The sequence below is a fragment of the Plectropomus leopardus genome, chromosome 18, assembly GCF_026936395.1.
Source record: "Plectropomus leopardus strain MGB_pleo_1.0 chromosome 18, ASM2693639v1, whole genome shotgun sequence".
Taxonomy (NCBI): Eukaryota; Metazoa; Chordata; class Actinopteri; order Perciformes; family Serranidae; genus Plectropomus; species Plectropomus leopardus.
This window is the reverse complement of record NC_142193.1, coordinates 146,265-163,716: the sequence shown is the minus strand read 5'-3', so window position 1 is coordinate 163,716 and position 17,452 is coordinate 146,265. Positions and strand designations below refer to the sequence as shown.

At 39.6% G+C, this 17,452-nt stretch overlaps 1 protein-coding gene across 1 annotated transcript in view; it reads left to right on the top strand.

Annotated features, from left to right (window-relative positions):
- Positions 1 to 6: 6 nt before the first annotated feature.
- The window catches only part of carm1 (coactivator-associated arginine methyltransferase 1), a 55,657-nt gene continuing 38,211 nt past the window's right edge, over positions 7 to 17,452 (top strand). Inside the window, exons 1-2 of the mRNA XM_042504478.2 lie at positions 7 to 346; positions 14,592 to 14,717. Of these exons, the coding sequence (XP_042360412.1) occupies positions 205 to 346; positions 14,592 to 14,717 (268 nt within the window). The 5' untranslated portion in view covers positions 7 to 204. The remainder of the gene's footprint in view (positions 347 to 14,591; positions 14,718 to 17,452) is intronic.

Here is a 17,452-nt window from a genome sequence, read left to right as displayed (position 1 = left end):
ATGTATATATACACACGCATATGTATATATAGCTAATGAAATGTAAACGTTTGTTAGCCACTCTGTTTACACACATTGCTATTTGTGCAGCGCACGGTGGCGCTGTGGCAACAGTTCATTGACGTTGATGGCCAGGCCTGCCTCCAGCAGAGAGCAGTGCGTGGATGTGAGCGCCACCGACCTGTCTCTACTTCCAGATCGAAGATGGCGGTCTCGGTGTTCCCCGGCGTGCGGCTCCTCTCTATCGGAGACGCGAACGGAGACATACAGCGGCACTCAGAGCAGCAGCCCCTGCGGCTAGAAGTGAAAACCACTCAAGATGCTGCCCTCATCAATCTCTCCAATGGTGAGTTGACCTTATGTGCAGCTGCTAACCTCGGATGTTCGGCCTGTCTTAACTGCTAGTGCTAATGCTATGCATTGCTAATGCTTATACAGCTAATCTGGCCATTAGTAACGTTAGCCACCAAGAAGCTAACTCGTCTTTGAAGCCCACGTCGCCTCCTCCTGCCTATCACTAAGGAACCGTTAAAACTCCTAAATGTTCGTCGTCCGATGGGGTCGCTCTGCTCCAACACGAGTTCGGCGACCTCGATAAAGATACGGTGCGCAATTCTCTCTCTCTCTCTCGCTCTCTCTCTCTCTCTCTCTCTCTCTCTCACACACACACACTCACTCACACACACACACACACACACACACATCATAGCTGAGTGAGTCCCATCAATAAGCAGGGCAGCTAACTTGTGTGTAGTTGAATGCTAACAGTCAAACAATGCCACTAGCCCTGGTTTCAACAGGGATGCGCTAATGTAGGCTAACGGGTACATTACATCCGAACCGCTCGCACCTAACGGCTTTTGCCTTTGATGTTTCACGAAGTTTATTTCATCACCGGTATTTTACCGGTTTTACCACTGCCTGATTCTCCCCAAGAGACACGGGTAATGTAATTTAGCATTTATAGCTTGTAAATTAGCTTATCTGGACCAGAGGGCATAATTTCTGACCCGTCGTCTTGCACCCTCGGTTGTCCGGGGAGAGAGGAGGGCTGTCGCCGCTATAGTGTTAGCGCTGCATTTAGCCGGTAACCCGTTCTGTAACAGAGCGGCAAACACAAACACTTATCAAGCCGTTACTGCATTATTAAGCGGTCGTTGCATTTTGGGTGGCGTAGTGAGTCCGGGCCCTTATTACTTATGCATTCATCTTTGTTCTCAATGGAACAATAGCTGAGTACTCCCCTCCTGTGTGGAGCAGCCCCCGAGACGCTCCGCTCCTCCGTAGCTCTTGTTATTCAGCGGGATAGCGGGATGTCCCGCTGAAGAAAAGCAGCCGCGCGTCACGGCGCAGGCCTCCTCACCAACCAGCTTGCGTGGTACTGTGAGGATCGCCCCCTACATACCAATTTCAGCACACATTCAAAGATGGAGTTTAATTGACTCCTGTGAGAAGTTAGACCCCAAAAAATCAAAGTAACGCGATGAAGAGTAGCAACTGAGAGTATATGCCATGCAGTTTGTTAACAGGAAAAGCATCATAAATGTATGAATTCACATCAAAAAGTGTATGATCAGAAATCAGACAAACTAACCAAAGGTGAACTGTATCCCTTTTAGGCTAGTGAAAATGTTTCTTTTTCTAAATTGATTAATGCTGACCTATCTTTATTAACAACATTCAATATGAAAAATACCATATTAAAATCCCATGTGTAAAATTTATAAGCTAATATCTAGCCACCCAGTTGTGTGTTCTGTTGTTTCAGCTGTAACAGAGAACCTGTTCAGACCTGTTGGTATTAACATTTGTTTCAGTGATCCAGACACCAGTGGCAGCCGAGTTACTGCGCTGTTCACACCTCTGTCTATCATGTATTTTCCAGCTGACCACTTGTGTTCAAATTAATCACTGCTTACCTCACTTGCCTTAAAAGGTTAACAGGCCCAGCATGCCGGTATGACATCATCACTAGCATGCTTGCTATTCACATTAGCAGTTGGTTTGGTACACTGGAGATAATGCTTTCAGTTGAAAACCACACCTCTCCTTCCATTAGGCAGTTATGTATGGTGATGCAAAACGGTCCAACATATAGCCCTTTGTCACTAAAACAACCACTATGGCTAACATTATTGTTAAGGATGCACTGATCCGACTTTTTCAGTCCCGATACCTGGGCTTTGCGTATCAGTCAATACCTGTTTATTGAATAAACTATATACCCGCCATATGTTGAAGAGACTAAAGGCATCAGGGTTGACATAAACATTACTTTCCTAACTTTGTAAAACAAAATTTAACAAATTAACACATGTGCGAAATTGTTATTTATTTGTTTCTTATTAAAATAAGAACAATTGCAATGATTCCAGCAGCAACTTGGAATACTATTACATTTTTTAAGAAAGGAATCTACAGTTAATGAAAATAAAATGTAGGAACTGAAACTAAGAATAAATAAGCAGCTGAAATAACTTGGTCAAACAAACAGTAATCAAACATATTTGTAAATACTTAGTGCAAACAGAAACTCAAAATTAAATATATCAGAGATATCTGAGAATAACCAATTTGGTCAAAAAAGAGAAACAGTAATGAAACAGTGATCAGACACCGATAAAAAATCAAATCAAATACCATAAACACGTAAACAGCTATGCAGTCTCACACCACTCGTGGCCTGTGGTTGCCCTGAATGCTCACTTAAGCAGCAATGGCAGGTTCTTTCTCATGAAAACAAAAAATTCTGCTCTCTCTGCTGTTAGTCTGTTTCTATTCTTATCCATGATGTTGGAGATTGTGCTGAACACACAGAGGGGGCACACAGGTATTTTGTAGCAGCAAGACCTGCTAACTGATGTTTGTTGACTCCCCAGTGCTGGCATGGGTTGTCTGAGGTAGTGGTTGTTTTCTCAGTAAAAAATCCATGCAGTTCGACAGCAGAGCTTGAGCTGTTTGCTGCACCAGGATCCTCACACTCTTCCAGAATTTGGTCAAATTCTTTTTATAAAGCTTCCCTTGCTTGGTGATGCCGCTGCTTTTTCCACCCTTTGCTGGTGGCTTTGAAGCCTCCGATGCTCCAGCTCCGTAAGTCTTCCTTCTCAAGTTCCTTCTTCAGTGCATCTTTTGCACAATTTGCAGAGTCTGCACTGAAACAGAACTAAAACACAAGTTAAACATAAAAAACATAAAACATAGGTTAAAATACACGTCATTGTGACACTAAAACTTGAAACTTGTAAAAAGTAATAAAGAAGTGAAAAAAGTATGTATAAAGATTAAAGAATGGATACAATTTTTATGTTCTACTTATATTGGCTATAAATATACATCATGGCATCTTATTACATTGAAATTTGCAAAGTACTGTTAATATTACTGTAGATAGACAGAAAGATCATAAAATATAATGTAATAAGTTTACAGTCTTACTTGTCTTTGCATCTAGGATCCAGCAAGTCTGATAGGTGTTCATCTTCCACAGTGCCAAAGCTTTTGTTTACAGCTTCTAGCAGGGTCTTTTTCATTGTTTTAATGCCAGCATCTGCCTCGTCTTCCTTAGCCTGGATGCATTTGAGGACAGTGACAGCTGGAATGACATCAGCGGTGGAGGCAGTGGATGAGCTTACTTATTTTGTTAGCTTTTTAAATGGTAGCTGGATATCTTTTAGCCGTAAATATGCAAGTATTGAATGTTTCAAATGTCCCTCAATCTGTCTAACACTTGCAATAGCATCACTCGCACTCTGCTGTGATGCTGTTGACTTCGATAAGATACCTACTCAAAGTATCTCGATACGGATACTGAAACAAGACCACAGTAAAAGCCTAAAACACCAGGAAAAGTAATGAAATGATATGTAAGATGACAGTCCTGACATGACAAAAATAAAGGGCTTTAAAAGGGGAAGGCAGAGGATAGGTGTTTACACTACCTTTGAGTCACTTTAATATCATTTAGTAACATTATTATTGTAAAAATTAACTTTTAAAGGAAATCAGTTTTTTCTTGTCTTGTAAAGTCAACAAAGTTATAATTAAACTCCACACGAGCGAAAAATTATGTAATTACTGAGGGGATTAATTGAATTAATTATGGGCACCTGATCAATAAAGATTAACTTAGCTGCTCTATTCACTCTTTTTGCTTTTTTTTTTTTGAGTCTTTTAACACTGTGTTGTATTTGTTTACAGCTGGAAGGTAGGGCTGCCTCAGCTGGGTTGTTGCAGAGTTTGCTGGCCGGTTTTTGTGTGCCTTGTGGGATACGAGAGATATATAAATTATGATAATGTTACTTTCAGTAGTTCAGTAATTCAGTTTGATAGTCTATAAAAACAATACACACAAATGGCAGTAAGTGTAAGTCTGTTACTTTAGCTGTGTCCCAATTCAGGGTCTGCATCCTTTGGAGGTTGCATTCAACGGTTCTTTCTTATGCAGCCCACAAATGCTGCCTTCTTTTCCCTCTTCACATCACTACTGTCCCTCACAAACTTCCATTTCCCAAGATTCCTTACGTGCCCGCGATCTTCAAAAATAATTGTCAGAATGGTGGCACAGAGAGGAGATCGGAGTGTTGATTTAACTTCATGTGGGTTTTTACTCATTTGAAAATCAAACACCAAATATGTTAAACTTAGAGGGACATTAAAATCTCATAATTTACTTCACTATACGTGACGTTAGTAATGCTAACACGTAGCCACCTAGCATACTAGCTATGGGAATGTAGAGCCAGCTCGGGGCTGTGCCTTGCTGTGCTGCCCGCAGCAGAGGAGAGCTCCGCTTCTCCAAGATAAATCAGCTTCCGAAGCAGACAGAGGCGCTTCTCCTCCTCCTCCAGCTTTAGTCAAGACGAGGGAAGACGAGCATCTGAAACTTTAGCAGTCATGGCTCTCACTCTTACTGTTGTAACAGCACAGTTCGGAACAGCACACACCCACACACACCATCCTCCTGCAGGGATTGAAAAGAGCTCGGAACAGTGCGCACTCATATGCTCAGCCTCACTTTCACGAGCAGACAAACACAGCTCATGCTGTCATTCATAAAGTAATGGTATTAATAAAATGTGGTATTGTATCGTTTTGAACAGCTGGATACCGCTGTACTTTCCTAGTATCAGTACACCGTGCAACACTACTGCTGTAACAACAGTCCCATGTTGATTACGAGCTGCAGAATATGAGCAAAGCAGCCTAAGCTGCACACTCCTATGTTGTGCATGGCCTTTTTCATATTGCCAGCATTGTCAATCAGAGCGTGCACTTTGTTTAACAGAGTATGCCACCGATCAAGATTTCCTTAATGACAGTCAAGATCGAGTTGCTGGTGTGTGATCCATGTTAGTTTTTAGCTAGGAGCATCGCGCTATGAGACTTACAACTCCTGTCCAAACAGTGGATGGTTAAACTTAAAAGTGATGTAAGGCACATATCGGAGCTCCAGATATTCGTTATGAAGCTCATTGTTTTAACATCTTCTAACTCTGCTGATATATGTACGCACACTTTTTTGGCAGAGTCGTCTCAGAAAAATATTTTGGTGATGGTAATTTGTACCCTGGTTCCAGGTGTTCAAGTAGGCGACGGAAGCCTTAATCTCTAGGAACGACATGGGTTGTGCATATCTTCTGCCAATGCTTTGGTCAGGAACATCAACTGGTGTATATACCTAATGTGTTTTTGATGTGCAAAACAATGAATTCCAGAATTTTCTCTGTCATTTTTGTCACTTTCACGCTGTCGGTTCGAAGTTTCTCACATTTTTGCAGTGCATCCGCCAAAGTTAACTGCTTTGTCGTATTTTCTCCTACAACTGCAGGAGCTCAGCCTGCTCAAGGTGTTGGATTAAGTTTGTTGTGTTGTATTTTTCAGTGATACCACCAACCCCCGAAACATTTCCTTTGCAGATATTGCAAGTAGTCATCACACTTCTTGGCATAGCAGGCGAAAAATACCTCCATATAGCTGACTTTTTGGCTCACTCATGTTGTTACACACATCTTTTCCTTTTTTTTCAGCACCTGTGCAAACAAGTTAGAGCAGCGCTGCAGTGTGTCCCAGCAGCGTTTCTCAGCAGCATGTCAGGCGCGGCACATCTAGAGATACAGTTACAGATTTTTTTCCGATTTTGATTATTGATTAATCAGTCGGTTATTTTTTCGATTAATCGAAGAATTGGATTTTAAAAGAAATAGAAATAGAAATAATTAACAACAGTGCAAAAAGTGCAAACATAAAAAGGGGTTTGCTAGAACACCCCTGAGCTGTCAAAATAATAATAAATAATAAATAACTACAAAATCAAATATAAACCAATTCAAAAACAAAATTTTGACAGCTTTTACAATATATCGTTACATTTCCTTATGTTGACAAAAAACGACGTATGTTCAGTTTGACTTCAGCCTCGCCGAACTGCAGCGTGTTTCATGCAGCGTTGTTGCAACGTTGCTGCTGCGTCACGAGCTGTAGATATTAGTTCTGTATTTCCACATTTACAAACCCCAATTCCAATGAAGTTGGGATGTTGTGTAAAACATAAATAAAAACAGAATCAAAATAAAATGCCTTGTATCAGCAACTGATGGGATTCTATCCACAGAGGTCTTTTGTTTTGAAAGGGAAGTTGGCGTAAATAAGCCATCTTTGTATTTCCTCATCTCTGTGACAGAGAGAGACTTTTAAAATGCTGTGAAAAGTGTTGTCAATGTATTCATCTAAACACCATCTTCACTGTCTATTTCTGATGACAAACACGCGTCGCATTAAAATCGGCGAGCCACCGTTTCTCAAGATGTGCTGCAGCTGACACACAGCGGAGACGCTTCTGACAAGCGCTGCTAAAGAAACGGTGAATAATAATGGTGCCACACAACGAATCGATAATTTTATTTGTTGCCAACATGTTTAATAATAAATTATAATTGATTTTATCGATTCGGCGTTACTGCCCTAATAATTATATTGACTCTATACCACCTTTTACTGCATTAAAAGTCTCTCTCCGCCACAGAGGATCTGGATCACATGGATCTTCCTAATTATCCGATACCAGATACAGCTATTTTGTAAATATCAGGACTGATAACCGATCCTAATATCAGATCGGTGCATCCCTAATTGTTGTAGTAGTCCTTGTTGGGAATGCAACAGGATGCTTTAGTGTTTATACCACACAAGATATGTGGTCAACCAATAATCATACTGGTGCTCTGTAGCACGCAAGAGAGAGAGTGGGCACTGTCTTAGGGGTGTGCCAATACATTGATTCTTAGATGCATTGTGATCTACTACTGTTATACTGTCACTGAGCGTGAGGTTCACTCTTCAGGGTTGAGATCCAGCGTGTGGAGGCATTTCGGAAAGAGCATTGACAAAAGCTGCTCCGCGTGTAAGGTGTGTAAAACAAGAATCAAGTACAGTACAGTATTATGATATACTTATTTAAAGCTGCTTTTGGTTGTGGACAGCAGAATGTTTGATTGTTGTGGGATGCTGTGCTGCTGAATAATTTGTTCAGAAGTCTTCATTATTACTGAATAAAGTATCCTTTATGTTATATCAGATTGAATAATCTGAACAAGCTAATAGTTGTTTTTGTATTAAACCTACTGAACTCTGTGCAGAAACAGAGTTCAGTAGGTTAACTTAAAAATTCTAAAATTCTCAGCAAACAGCTGAGAATTTTAGTTAAAATAGGTTATTTGTAAAGGATTTTGTTTGGAAGTCTTTATTTATTATTTCTAATTAAGCAGAATAAGCTATTTGTTTTGTATTAAACTTGCCAGTCTTGAAATCTGTGAAAACTTCAGTTAAAAGAAGTCTTATTTCTAAAAATACTTTATGTATGTTTATGGAATTCTTTAGAAATACGACAGGGTCAGATTTAGTCATTTGGGGGTCTGATGCCCCAGCCTAACTGCCTTGCTTTGATTTCACCCATTCTGTAACTAGAAATGATGGTGGGCTGTTAGCAGCTGTAGAAGAAGTTATGCAAGGAGAAACACACTCACACCCACTGCATGACAAACAGTAATCACTCACAAAACATACCTGGCTGCTCTGGTGTAATATAAAGTACAGTGTGTCACTCAAGGTTTAAGTCGCAATCAATATGTGCAGTTTGATATTCACTCTGTTTTTTAACGCTCGTCTGTGTATAGATGATACATTTTTATTTACTTTGTGAATGTTTAGTTAACACCTAAAAGAAAAAAGACATCTTTTGTTATCAAAACATTTGACCTATTTTTAAGAACCGTAATGAAAAATGAATTGGATTCCAGAATTGGAACCAAAGCCGAAATTGGAATCGATAAAAAACGATACCCAACTTTAGTCGTAATAGTGCCTTAACAAGGTCTGTATAAAATGTAAAGTCGGAAAGACATGACCATGGATTAGGCATTGTGACATTTTGATAACGTATTATGTTTGTGGCCACACCACAGGAGATTAAAAAAGCAGCATTACAGAAACACATGTTACCAGGTGTAAACCATAGACTGTATATAAAGATGGATAACATGACAGTTCTCCCAAAGTGAAATATTTGAATCGTGATTGCCTCCTGGTGTCTGTCTGCAGTATAGTTAGTAAAAATCACCCCTCAATGTCAATGGGACATAGGCAAAACTAAAAACGTATACTATAAACCAGATAGGGCTGGCTGGTAAATTGATTTTATCGATTCATTCGAATGTGTGGTTCAGGATGATATATTAATATGTATATCTCGATTTTCTCTTCCGCTTCTCCCTTGGGACCTTTGTAGTCACAGTGGGCTGCGCCCTCCCCCTGTATTTACCTCCTAGAGTTATGCATATAAACGACAACGTGACAGCAAGTGTTAATGATGACGAAGAATACTTTCCAAAAAAGACTCTATCTCGTCAGTCATTGGGAACTGAATCGGTTTTGCTGTGTCAAATCTCGAACAAACCACAGTCCACTGTAGAGTTTGTTAAAAGGTTGTTTCAACAAAATCAGCAACACAACCAATTTATTTCAACATGTCAAACAGAGGCATGTAGCCGAGTGGGAGAAATGTGTCTCACAACAAGATGCACAAGACCGCGTCAGCCCACACACACTCGGTAAAAGCAGTTGATATTAGTGGAATAATTTCCCATTTTGTTCCGTATGACAGGAGAGCAGCCCGCTACAATGTTGTTACTGATGCAGTTGCGCTGCATAACGGCCAACCAGGGAGTTTGTATGTTCTCTCCATGTTTACAGTTTCCTCCGGGTGGTCCAGTTTCCTCCACTGCCATCATAAACATGTGCATTAGGTTAATACACCTGTCGGTGCTCCTGAACAAGGCTTCAGCAGAAGTTGTGACATAGGTCCCCAAGAGCTGCATACTGCTCCACGAGGGTTGGTTACATGCAGAGAACGATTTTGCTGTACAATATACATGTGTTGATAAAGAATTCTTCGTCTTACAAGATATGATATCAATGAATTAATCTAAATATTTTTTGTAAAATTACTGCAGCCTTCACTGCAAATGTAAACAACTGCCACTACCCTGAAACTGCATAGTGCACTTTTAAAGACAAGTTTGCAGCTTACACTTAAATCTCAAGAGAGAAATTCAGTTTACTTGATCAACAGAAGTGAAATACAGTTTGACTTTTATTGCTAAAATAAAAGCAAAATTTGTCACTGAAAGTAGTTCTCATCACCGTAATGTTTAGAACCGCTCTAATCTTTAATAAAGTGACAAAGTGAACTGAACTGGACTAACCCTAACCCAACACTGGTGTGTCAGGGCCAACAGCTTCATTGCTGTCTCCATCATACACCTATGGGCAAACAGATTTCTTTGTAAAGAGAAGTAGGGGCATGGCAGTATGCTGATTGCAGATAGCGGGGACGAGACTGTCAGCTTGAATGATTCTGTTTCACCAACATACGCATGTGGTAAGAACAAAATCAGCTGGTGCGTATGCTCATGAAACTGACGATAGTTTTATGAGCCCACATATTTCATGCACAGTGACAACTTTTTTATCCCACATATTAGAGACTGAGACCCATTGTTGACCAAGTCACTTGGTCAACAATGTAAGCAGGTTTAACTATTGGAGGAGAACTGAGGTACATGGCTGGCTTCTCTCCCAGAAGATGCATCTCCCTTAATCTTCAGCGCTGCTCTTAATCTCTTAATAAATGATGGATTATCCCAGGCTGCTTAATGACTGTTCATGGGGTCTGCTGCAAGACCAGTTTTTTTCATCCTGGAGAAATGTTTATATTTTATTGGAAGTACAGAAGGAATTCAGTGAGGCTTTCTTTCGTCATTGAAAAATACTTTCTCTCCAGTTTTATTAAGGAATGCCCCAATCACTTTTTTTTTGCTACTGAAACCAATTACAGATAGTCTATGAGCCATATCAAAAGATATGTGGGCAATTTTTGTTTGTTTGTTTTTTATAGCAGCTGGTAGAGTTGCTTTACATCGGCCAGTTGGACAGCTTTGCAGTGGGATTTCCACCAGGTGGCAGCATAATCTATGCTCTGAATGCTGTTTGACTGTCCAGTGTAGAGTATAAATGCAGAATCATATAAAATTCATCTTGTTGGTTTCTTAATCTGTCAAAAACAGATTCCCTTTAATGGAAACAAAGTCAAAAGAAGTCCCCATGAGCAATGCAACAAGTACCAGGGCCTATTTAATATCAGGTTTCGGTGCTTATCCCCAGTGACAACCCCTCGTACTTTGTAATACAGCTTGTATGCAGCTAGTTGTTGGCAGGAATGTCTAATCAGCAATTCAATTTAGCAAGAGCTAGCAGTTTACAAAGCTAGCATACAAACTCTCTCGCTTTCTTTCTCTCTCTCTGATGCACTGTCTGTCTGATCATTATCGTGGAAGCCCGGGCTATTATCAGAGTTTTATGGTATACTACAGGCTACTCAAGTCACATTATAGGTATTGATTGAAGTAATTATTGGTATTAAGGGCACTGGTATTGGTGCTGGTAACATAATCTTTCCTTGTGCCATACAGTGAGTGTAGCCTAGACAACTATTGCAACAGCGTGCTGTTTGAACAGTACAGTACCCTACTCTGTCAGTACCAGGACTATAAGGAGGACAATGTTCTCTGAAGAGCCATGTTTCCTATGACTTTTTTCAAATTGAGTTGATGTGTGACAGCGGTGCAGTGAGAGTGTGTGTAAAGCTCTGCAAGGCGCACCAATTGACATGGGAAACTCTGTGTTCTGCCAAGTGGCAGAGAACACAGAACACAACCTCATGCGTTGTCCAATTGGGCAAAAGTAAAAATATATATGGAATGCTGAATGTAACATTATATGAAAATAAACTGCATACTGTATTGCTGAAGCAGAGTGTTTCCAGCCGAGTCTGACTGACCATTAAGTGTTGAACAACACAGATGACAAATATAGTAGATACTGGACACTCTTCAAGTGAATTTGGAGAAGAAGCTAACATTAGCTGTCATCTCACTCTAGCTGGGATGTAATGGTTAAAAAGGGGAAAAGTTACTGATTTAACTTCATTTATTACTGTGTTTTCTCTACACATGTTAGAGTTAGGTCCATTTCACACAGCGCATGCCAGGAGAGCATTAGCAGCACCATGCGCGGTGTATATGGTGTTTTGATGATTATATTGACTCTATACCACTTTATACCGCAGTTTAAAAGTCTCTGTCACAGAGATGAGGAAATACAAAGACGGCTGTTTTACTGCAACTTCCCTGCTTCCCTTTCAAAACGAAAGCCCTCTGACAGCGTCTCTGTGGACAGAATCCCAGGATTTGATTCAAGGCATTTTCTTTTGAAACATTTACAGGACGAGCTTGTCGCCTGTGCAGGAGCTTGCACGACTTTATAAACAAATGGAAATTGTGCTTATAAATATAAAAATACAGCACTAATAGCAGCAGACAGCGATGTGGCAACAACACTGCATGTGTGAACACCACAAGCATGAAACACGCTGCTGCTTGGCGAGGCTGACGTCTAGTGCTCCTAACGTGCGCTGTGTGAATAGGGCCATATGTTTGCTGCCCTCTTTTTTTTCGTGAGTTTTTCCTTGGGTGATGTGAGGGTCTCAGGGATGTCGTACACGGCAAAGCCCTCTGAGGCAAACCATGTTTTATGATAATGGGCTCTATATAAAATTGACTTGACTTAACTAAGGAGGTAGAAGCAAACTTGCCAACCCTCCCAATTTTCCTGGGAGACTCCCGTTTTTCCCTGCCCTTTCCCATTGTCCTCCCGGCGTCACATTTCTACAGTATTTTTCCCAATTTAGAGCTCCTAAATCATCCTTGTAATCTCCACTAGTAACTAGGTTTCACGTCTGCCCCAATATACAAAAGAGGGAAATTTGAGGAAACATCCAACAGCAGCTACTACGAGAGTAAATACTGAAAATGCACGAAAATAGTTTTAGCAGTTAGTTATAGCAGTTTTTTTGGTTTTATGAAACGTGCCTGAATACAGACTGTGCGCCAGGTGTGTGTGCATTTGGATACTAGAACGTGGCTCTGGCTGTACATTCCTACCTGAACCAAAGTACCTGAGTCGAAGAGATTCATTTTATTATTTTCAACAAGTGACAAAAAAGGAGGCCTAATAAAAACAAATAACACACTTGGGTGATCACACAGCTAAATGAGAGATTCATCACAGCAGACTGAGAGCAGCGCAGTGACATCATGCAGCTCTCTTTGTTATCAGGGGCAGATTTATTGATTTGGGGTCCTGGTGCCCCAGCCTAAAAGCTCGCTTTCTCTGGGGTCAGCTTGGCTGTCCTCTGACAAATGATAAATGATTATTCTCTAATGTATTCTGGAGTCTCTCAATGTAAGTATTGTAGACTAGTGCAGGTGATGTAGAATTAGAGGAAATTTGTTTTAAAGTACTTTTTTTGGGGGGTGACGAGCCGCCATAGTCTAATTTGTCCCGCTGTAGTCTCAGTGGAGCTGGACTGTTAATTAAGAACTGTATTAAAACACTGTTGGGTTATTTGTAGTGGCAGACACGTGCAACAGAATGTCAGGCGCGTTAAAAGTGAAACTTAACCGTTCATTCGGCTTGGCCTAAAACTCACTTTCACTTTGAAAAATCTGCAAATACCTCCTCTCATCTATTGAACTGATCAGTTGTGAACATATTATCAGATCAGTTATCCACAGCAGGAGTGACATTCAGCTGTGAAGGAGAAAAAAAAACTGCCTGCTGCGCTGCATTCACAGACCTGTAAAAACATTGGATATTAGAAAGAGAGCACAGAGTGACACAGCATATCAATCTCTCTCTCTCTCTTTATATTTATATATATATATATATATATAATGTCGGTGTATATAGGTATATATACATAATTTCATATATATTATTTAAAAAACAAACAAGTTAAATCATTTAAAAACTTCAATACTGGGTGAACAAAAATTTCAAAAACAATTAAATTGCGGATCCCCTGTGCCATCGGACTGAAGCCATCCATGCCGCTAAGTCATCACTGGCGTCGCATCTCTTTAGGTGTGTGCCAAAACAGATGCTTTTACTCCAAAATTGCCTTGGAAGAGCATGTCGAAAAACCATGGAGTGTGGCTCTGTGCGCAGCGACAAAAGCATTGACATTGATTGAAGCATTGATATATTTTAACTTTAATGGGTGCCCAAAAACCATGCCAATGAACTTACACACTGATGGCACAAGCACAGAGCACCAAATTTGATTAATTTATCGGTGAAAGTAAGGTCAAGTTCACATTTATTTATATAGACCATTTATAAACTGTGTATGTGTATATACATATGCCACATTTATATAGCACATTTAAAAACAACCAAGGTTTACCAAAGTGCTGTACAAAAGTACTGGACAAAATAAATAGTCATTAAAAATATTCCGAAGTACAACATAGAAACAGACATAAAAACAAACATACCAAACAAATAATCAGATACAAATACTAGGGATGAACAGCTCAATATGTAGGGCTGCACCTAAGGAATATTCTTTTATCGATTAATCTATTGATTATTTTTTCTACATTTAGCAATCCATCAGCAAAATAAATAAAACAATGTAAAATTCATATCACTTTTAGGAGGAGTAACAAAACAGTTGCTCTATGTTACAGTAACAAACCTCAAACCTAGCAGTCCAGCAAAACATCTTACAGTAAAATAAGTGCATTTTTGCAACATCGCTGTTGTGTGGGTTAGGGTTTGGAGTAATATGAGGTGGTACATAAATCCACAGTTTGAGCCACCACAACAGCTTGTTCATCTTTTGTTTTAAGGCAAGATTTTAGGACAATTAGAAGGAGCTCATTTGATGACCTCAGTGATTGAGCTGGTGTATAGACATGGATGGATGAGCTCAACAAGATACTGAGGGGCCAGACCATTTAGTATTTTAAAGACAAACAATAAAATCTTAAAAGCAATCCTGAAACGGACAAGTAGCCAGTGCAGGAAGGCTAAGACTGGTGTGATATGATCATGCATTTGGCACAGTTTTTATTTTAAAATTTAAGTGGCTCTATGCAAGCATGTCTCATGTTGTCCTAACTATTTCTTTGTAGGAGAGGAGGCAAGTGTGTTCAAGTGTTCGGTTTCCAGGGAGACAGAGTGCAGCCGCGTGGGGAAGCAGTCATTTATCATCACACTTGGCTGCAACAGCGTCCTGCTGCAGTTTTCCTCACCTGCAGGTACACGCAAACACCCCAACCCATTCCCATCAAGAGACTGCATACACATGTGCAGTACCATGGAAACTGTCAATGCTTTTCTCTGTCCTTATGAAACAACTTCACAAACAATATAGTAATCAAAATAATAATGCTGTATATAACACACAAACACCATATTAATGTGCAAAAAAATGTGCTCAGAAGATGTTCTTTTTTAAACTAATTGTACTTGTTAAATACTTGTTACTTGTTAAATATGTGAAAGGACTGGGAATTGTAGTACTGAATAGAGTGTTAAATTTGACCATTTCTGCATCCAGAATTTTTTTCAGGCTGGATGACACACTGGAGCCCTCCTAAACATAAACCCTCCCTACGATATAAAAGCTGTTGTTTCTTTTATTATTATTATTTTGACTTTTTTTTTTTAAACGTTCTTGAAAAAAATCTCCCTCTATTTAAGTTTAATTCTAGCAGGAATGTCCCTATTCAAAACAATATTGCATTGAATCAAATCAGAAATCAAATTCAACTGTGGCCTTTTGAATCAGAATCAAATTGAATCAGGAAATCCGTGGTGAAACCCAGCCTCAAAAACTCTGTGGTTTACAACTCCAATTACTGCTGTTGCAGTGTGATGGCCAGCTTTAAACCCAGATTGACAGTGACTTAAAGAGCTGTGGACAAAGTACGGAGCTGTTTCTATACAAAAGATTGCTGCATGTCACCCCCTCTCTCTCACCCTTTCATGCTGTTGATCTGTCCTATCTAATAAAGGCAAAAATGCCCCCCAAAAAAAGATAAGGGTTTAACTGATATGCCTTCCAGAAGCTTTTCATGGCCTTGGAATCACACAAAGCATTATAACCTTTAGAATGGTTAATTGAATTAAATGAGAAATATATCTTTCCTGGAAAAAAGATCCCCTCTTCTTCTGAGATAGAGACATTACCATGAGTCGTAGTTTCTCATCTATGCCATTAAGTTGACAAAATGGAGAGTTGATTTGTAGGGCTGAACCTAACAATTATTTTTTTTATCAATTAATCTATTGATTATTTTTTTAATTGATCTAACTATTATTTTTTTATTACTCAATAAATATAACAACAAACTCACTGAAAATAACATTTTAAAAATGCCCTGTAGTCATACACTGCAGGGCATTATTCTCCAACAAAAAATAGCCCAGTCTTAACTGGTAATCTGTGTTTTACAGTCTGATATGAAGTCTCTTGAAAATAAAATTAATGCAAGAGCTTGTTCCACTCATGTTAAAGGAATGTAGTGCAATCTACATTTAGCAATCCAGTTGCAAAATCAATAAAACAATGTAAAATTCAAGTCACCTAACAAAACAGTTACTCTTTGTTACAGTAAAAAACCTCAAATCTAGCAGTCCAACAAACATCTTACAGTAAAATTAGTGCAATTTGAATAATGCTATAACTTTTCACAGAAATAATTATAACTAGTCAATTCTTTCTGCATCAAAATAGACCAGCCTTAACTGGGCCTTGATGCATATAGCAGCCTGCTGATATGAGTGCTGTATTTTTATAAGCACATATTCCACTCATTTATGAAGTTATAGAAGCTCCTGCACAACTGACAACCCCATCTTGTAAATGTTTCAAATTAAAATGCATTGTATCGGCAACTGATGGCATTCTGTCCACAGAGACACAGTCAGATAGCTTTTGTTTTGAAAGGGAAGCAAGGAAGTTAAGGTAAAACATCATTGTATTTCCTCATCTCTGTGACAGAGAGATAGACTTTAAACTACGGTATAAAGTGGTAGAGTCAACAAACGCGAGCCACTGTTTCTCTAGATGTTCTGTGGCTGCGCTCTAACTTGATACACGAGCACCAAAACAAAACAAAACCACAAAAAAAAAAAACACGCCCGGCGCTGCTCACGCTCTCATTATGCGCACTGTGTGAAACGGTGCGAGGCGTCGACGCACGTTACGTGAATCGACATATTGATGTAATCAATTAGGTCGACGCATTGCCTCAGCCCTATTGATTTGATAAAATGATCATTCAAAGCATTACAAATCTCATTCAAAACTTTTGGAGGGAGAGAGCAGTAAGTAATACCTTTTACAAGATTGAAAAAAGTTGTTACCACTTTCAGATTTTTAAAATAGTATGTCAGTTTAGTCCCCCATGAAAGTGCATTTATTAATGAAAGTTTGCTAGTTCACATCACCAGCAGTGGGTCTAGCCAGTGCACAAGCTTTGTTACCGTATAAAATCTCACCTAAGTCATGATTAAACCAAGGGTTACATCTATTTTTAAGCCTAAGCCTTCTCATTAACTTGCTAAGGAGTTAAAACAGACAGAAAGCATCACAGTTCTACTTCAGCATCTGGGGTGAGATTTGTGAAAGAGAGATTGCGGACATATACGAGGTCCTGTAAAAATGCTTGCTCAACAAAGTTTTTTTTTTTTTTTTTTAAAGATTATTTTTTGGCATTTTTGCCTTTATTAGATAAGACAGATCAGCAGTGCGAAAGGGGGAGAGAGAGGGGACGACATGCAGCAAAGGGCCGCAAGCCGGACTCGAACCCGCGACCGCTGCGGCACATCAGTGCCATTATACATGGGGTGCCTGCTCAATCCACTAAGCCACTGGATGCCCCGAAGCTCAACAAAGTTTTTAAAAGACCTCTTGCAGCTACATCAAGGTTCTGATTTTTCCATTCTAGCATTTCTGATTAAGTTCACTGGTAAGTGGACGCTTAAT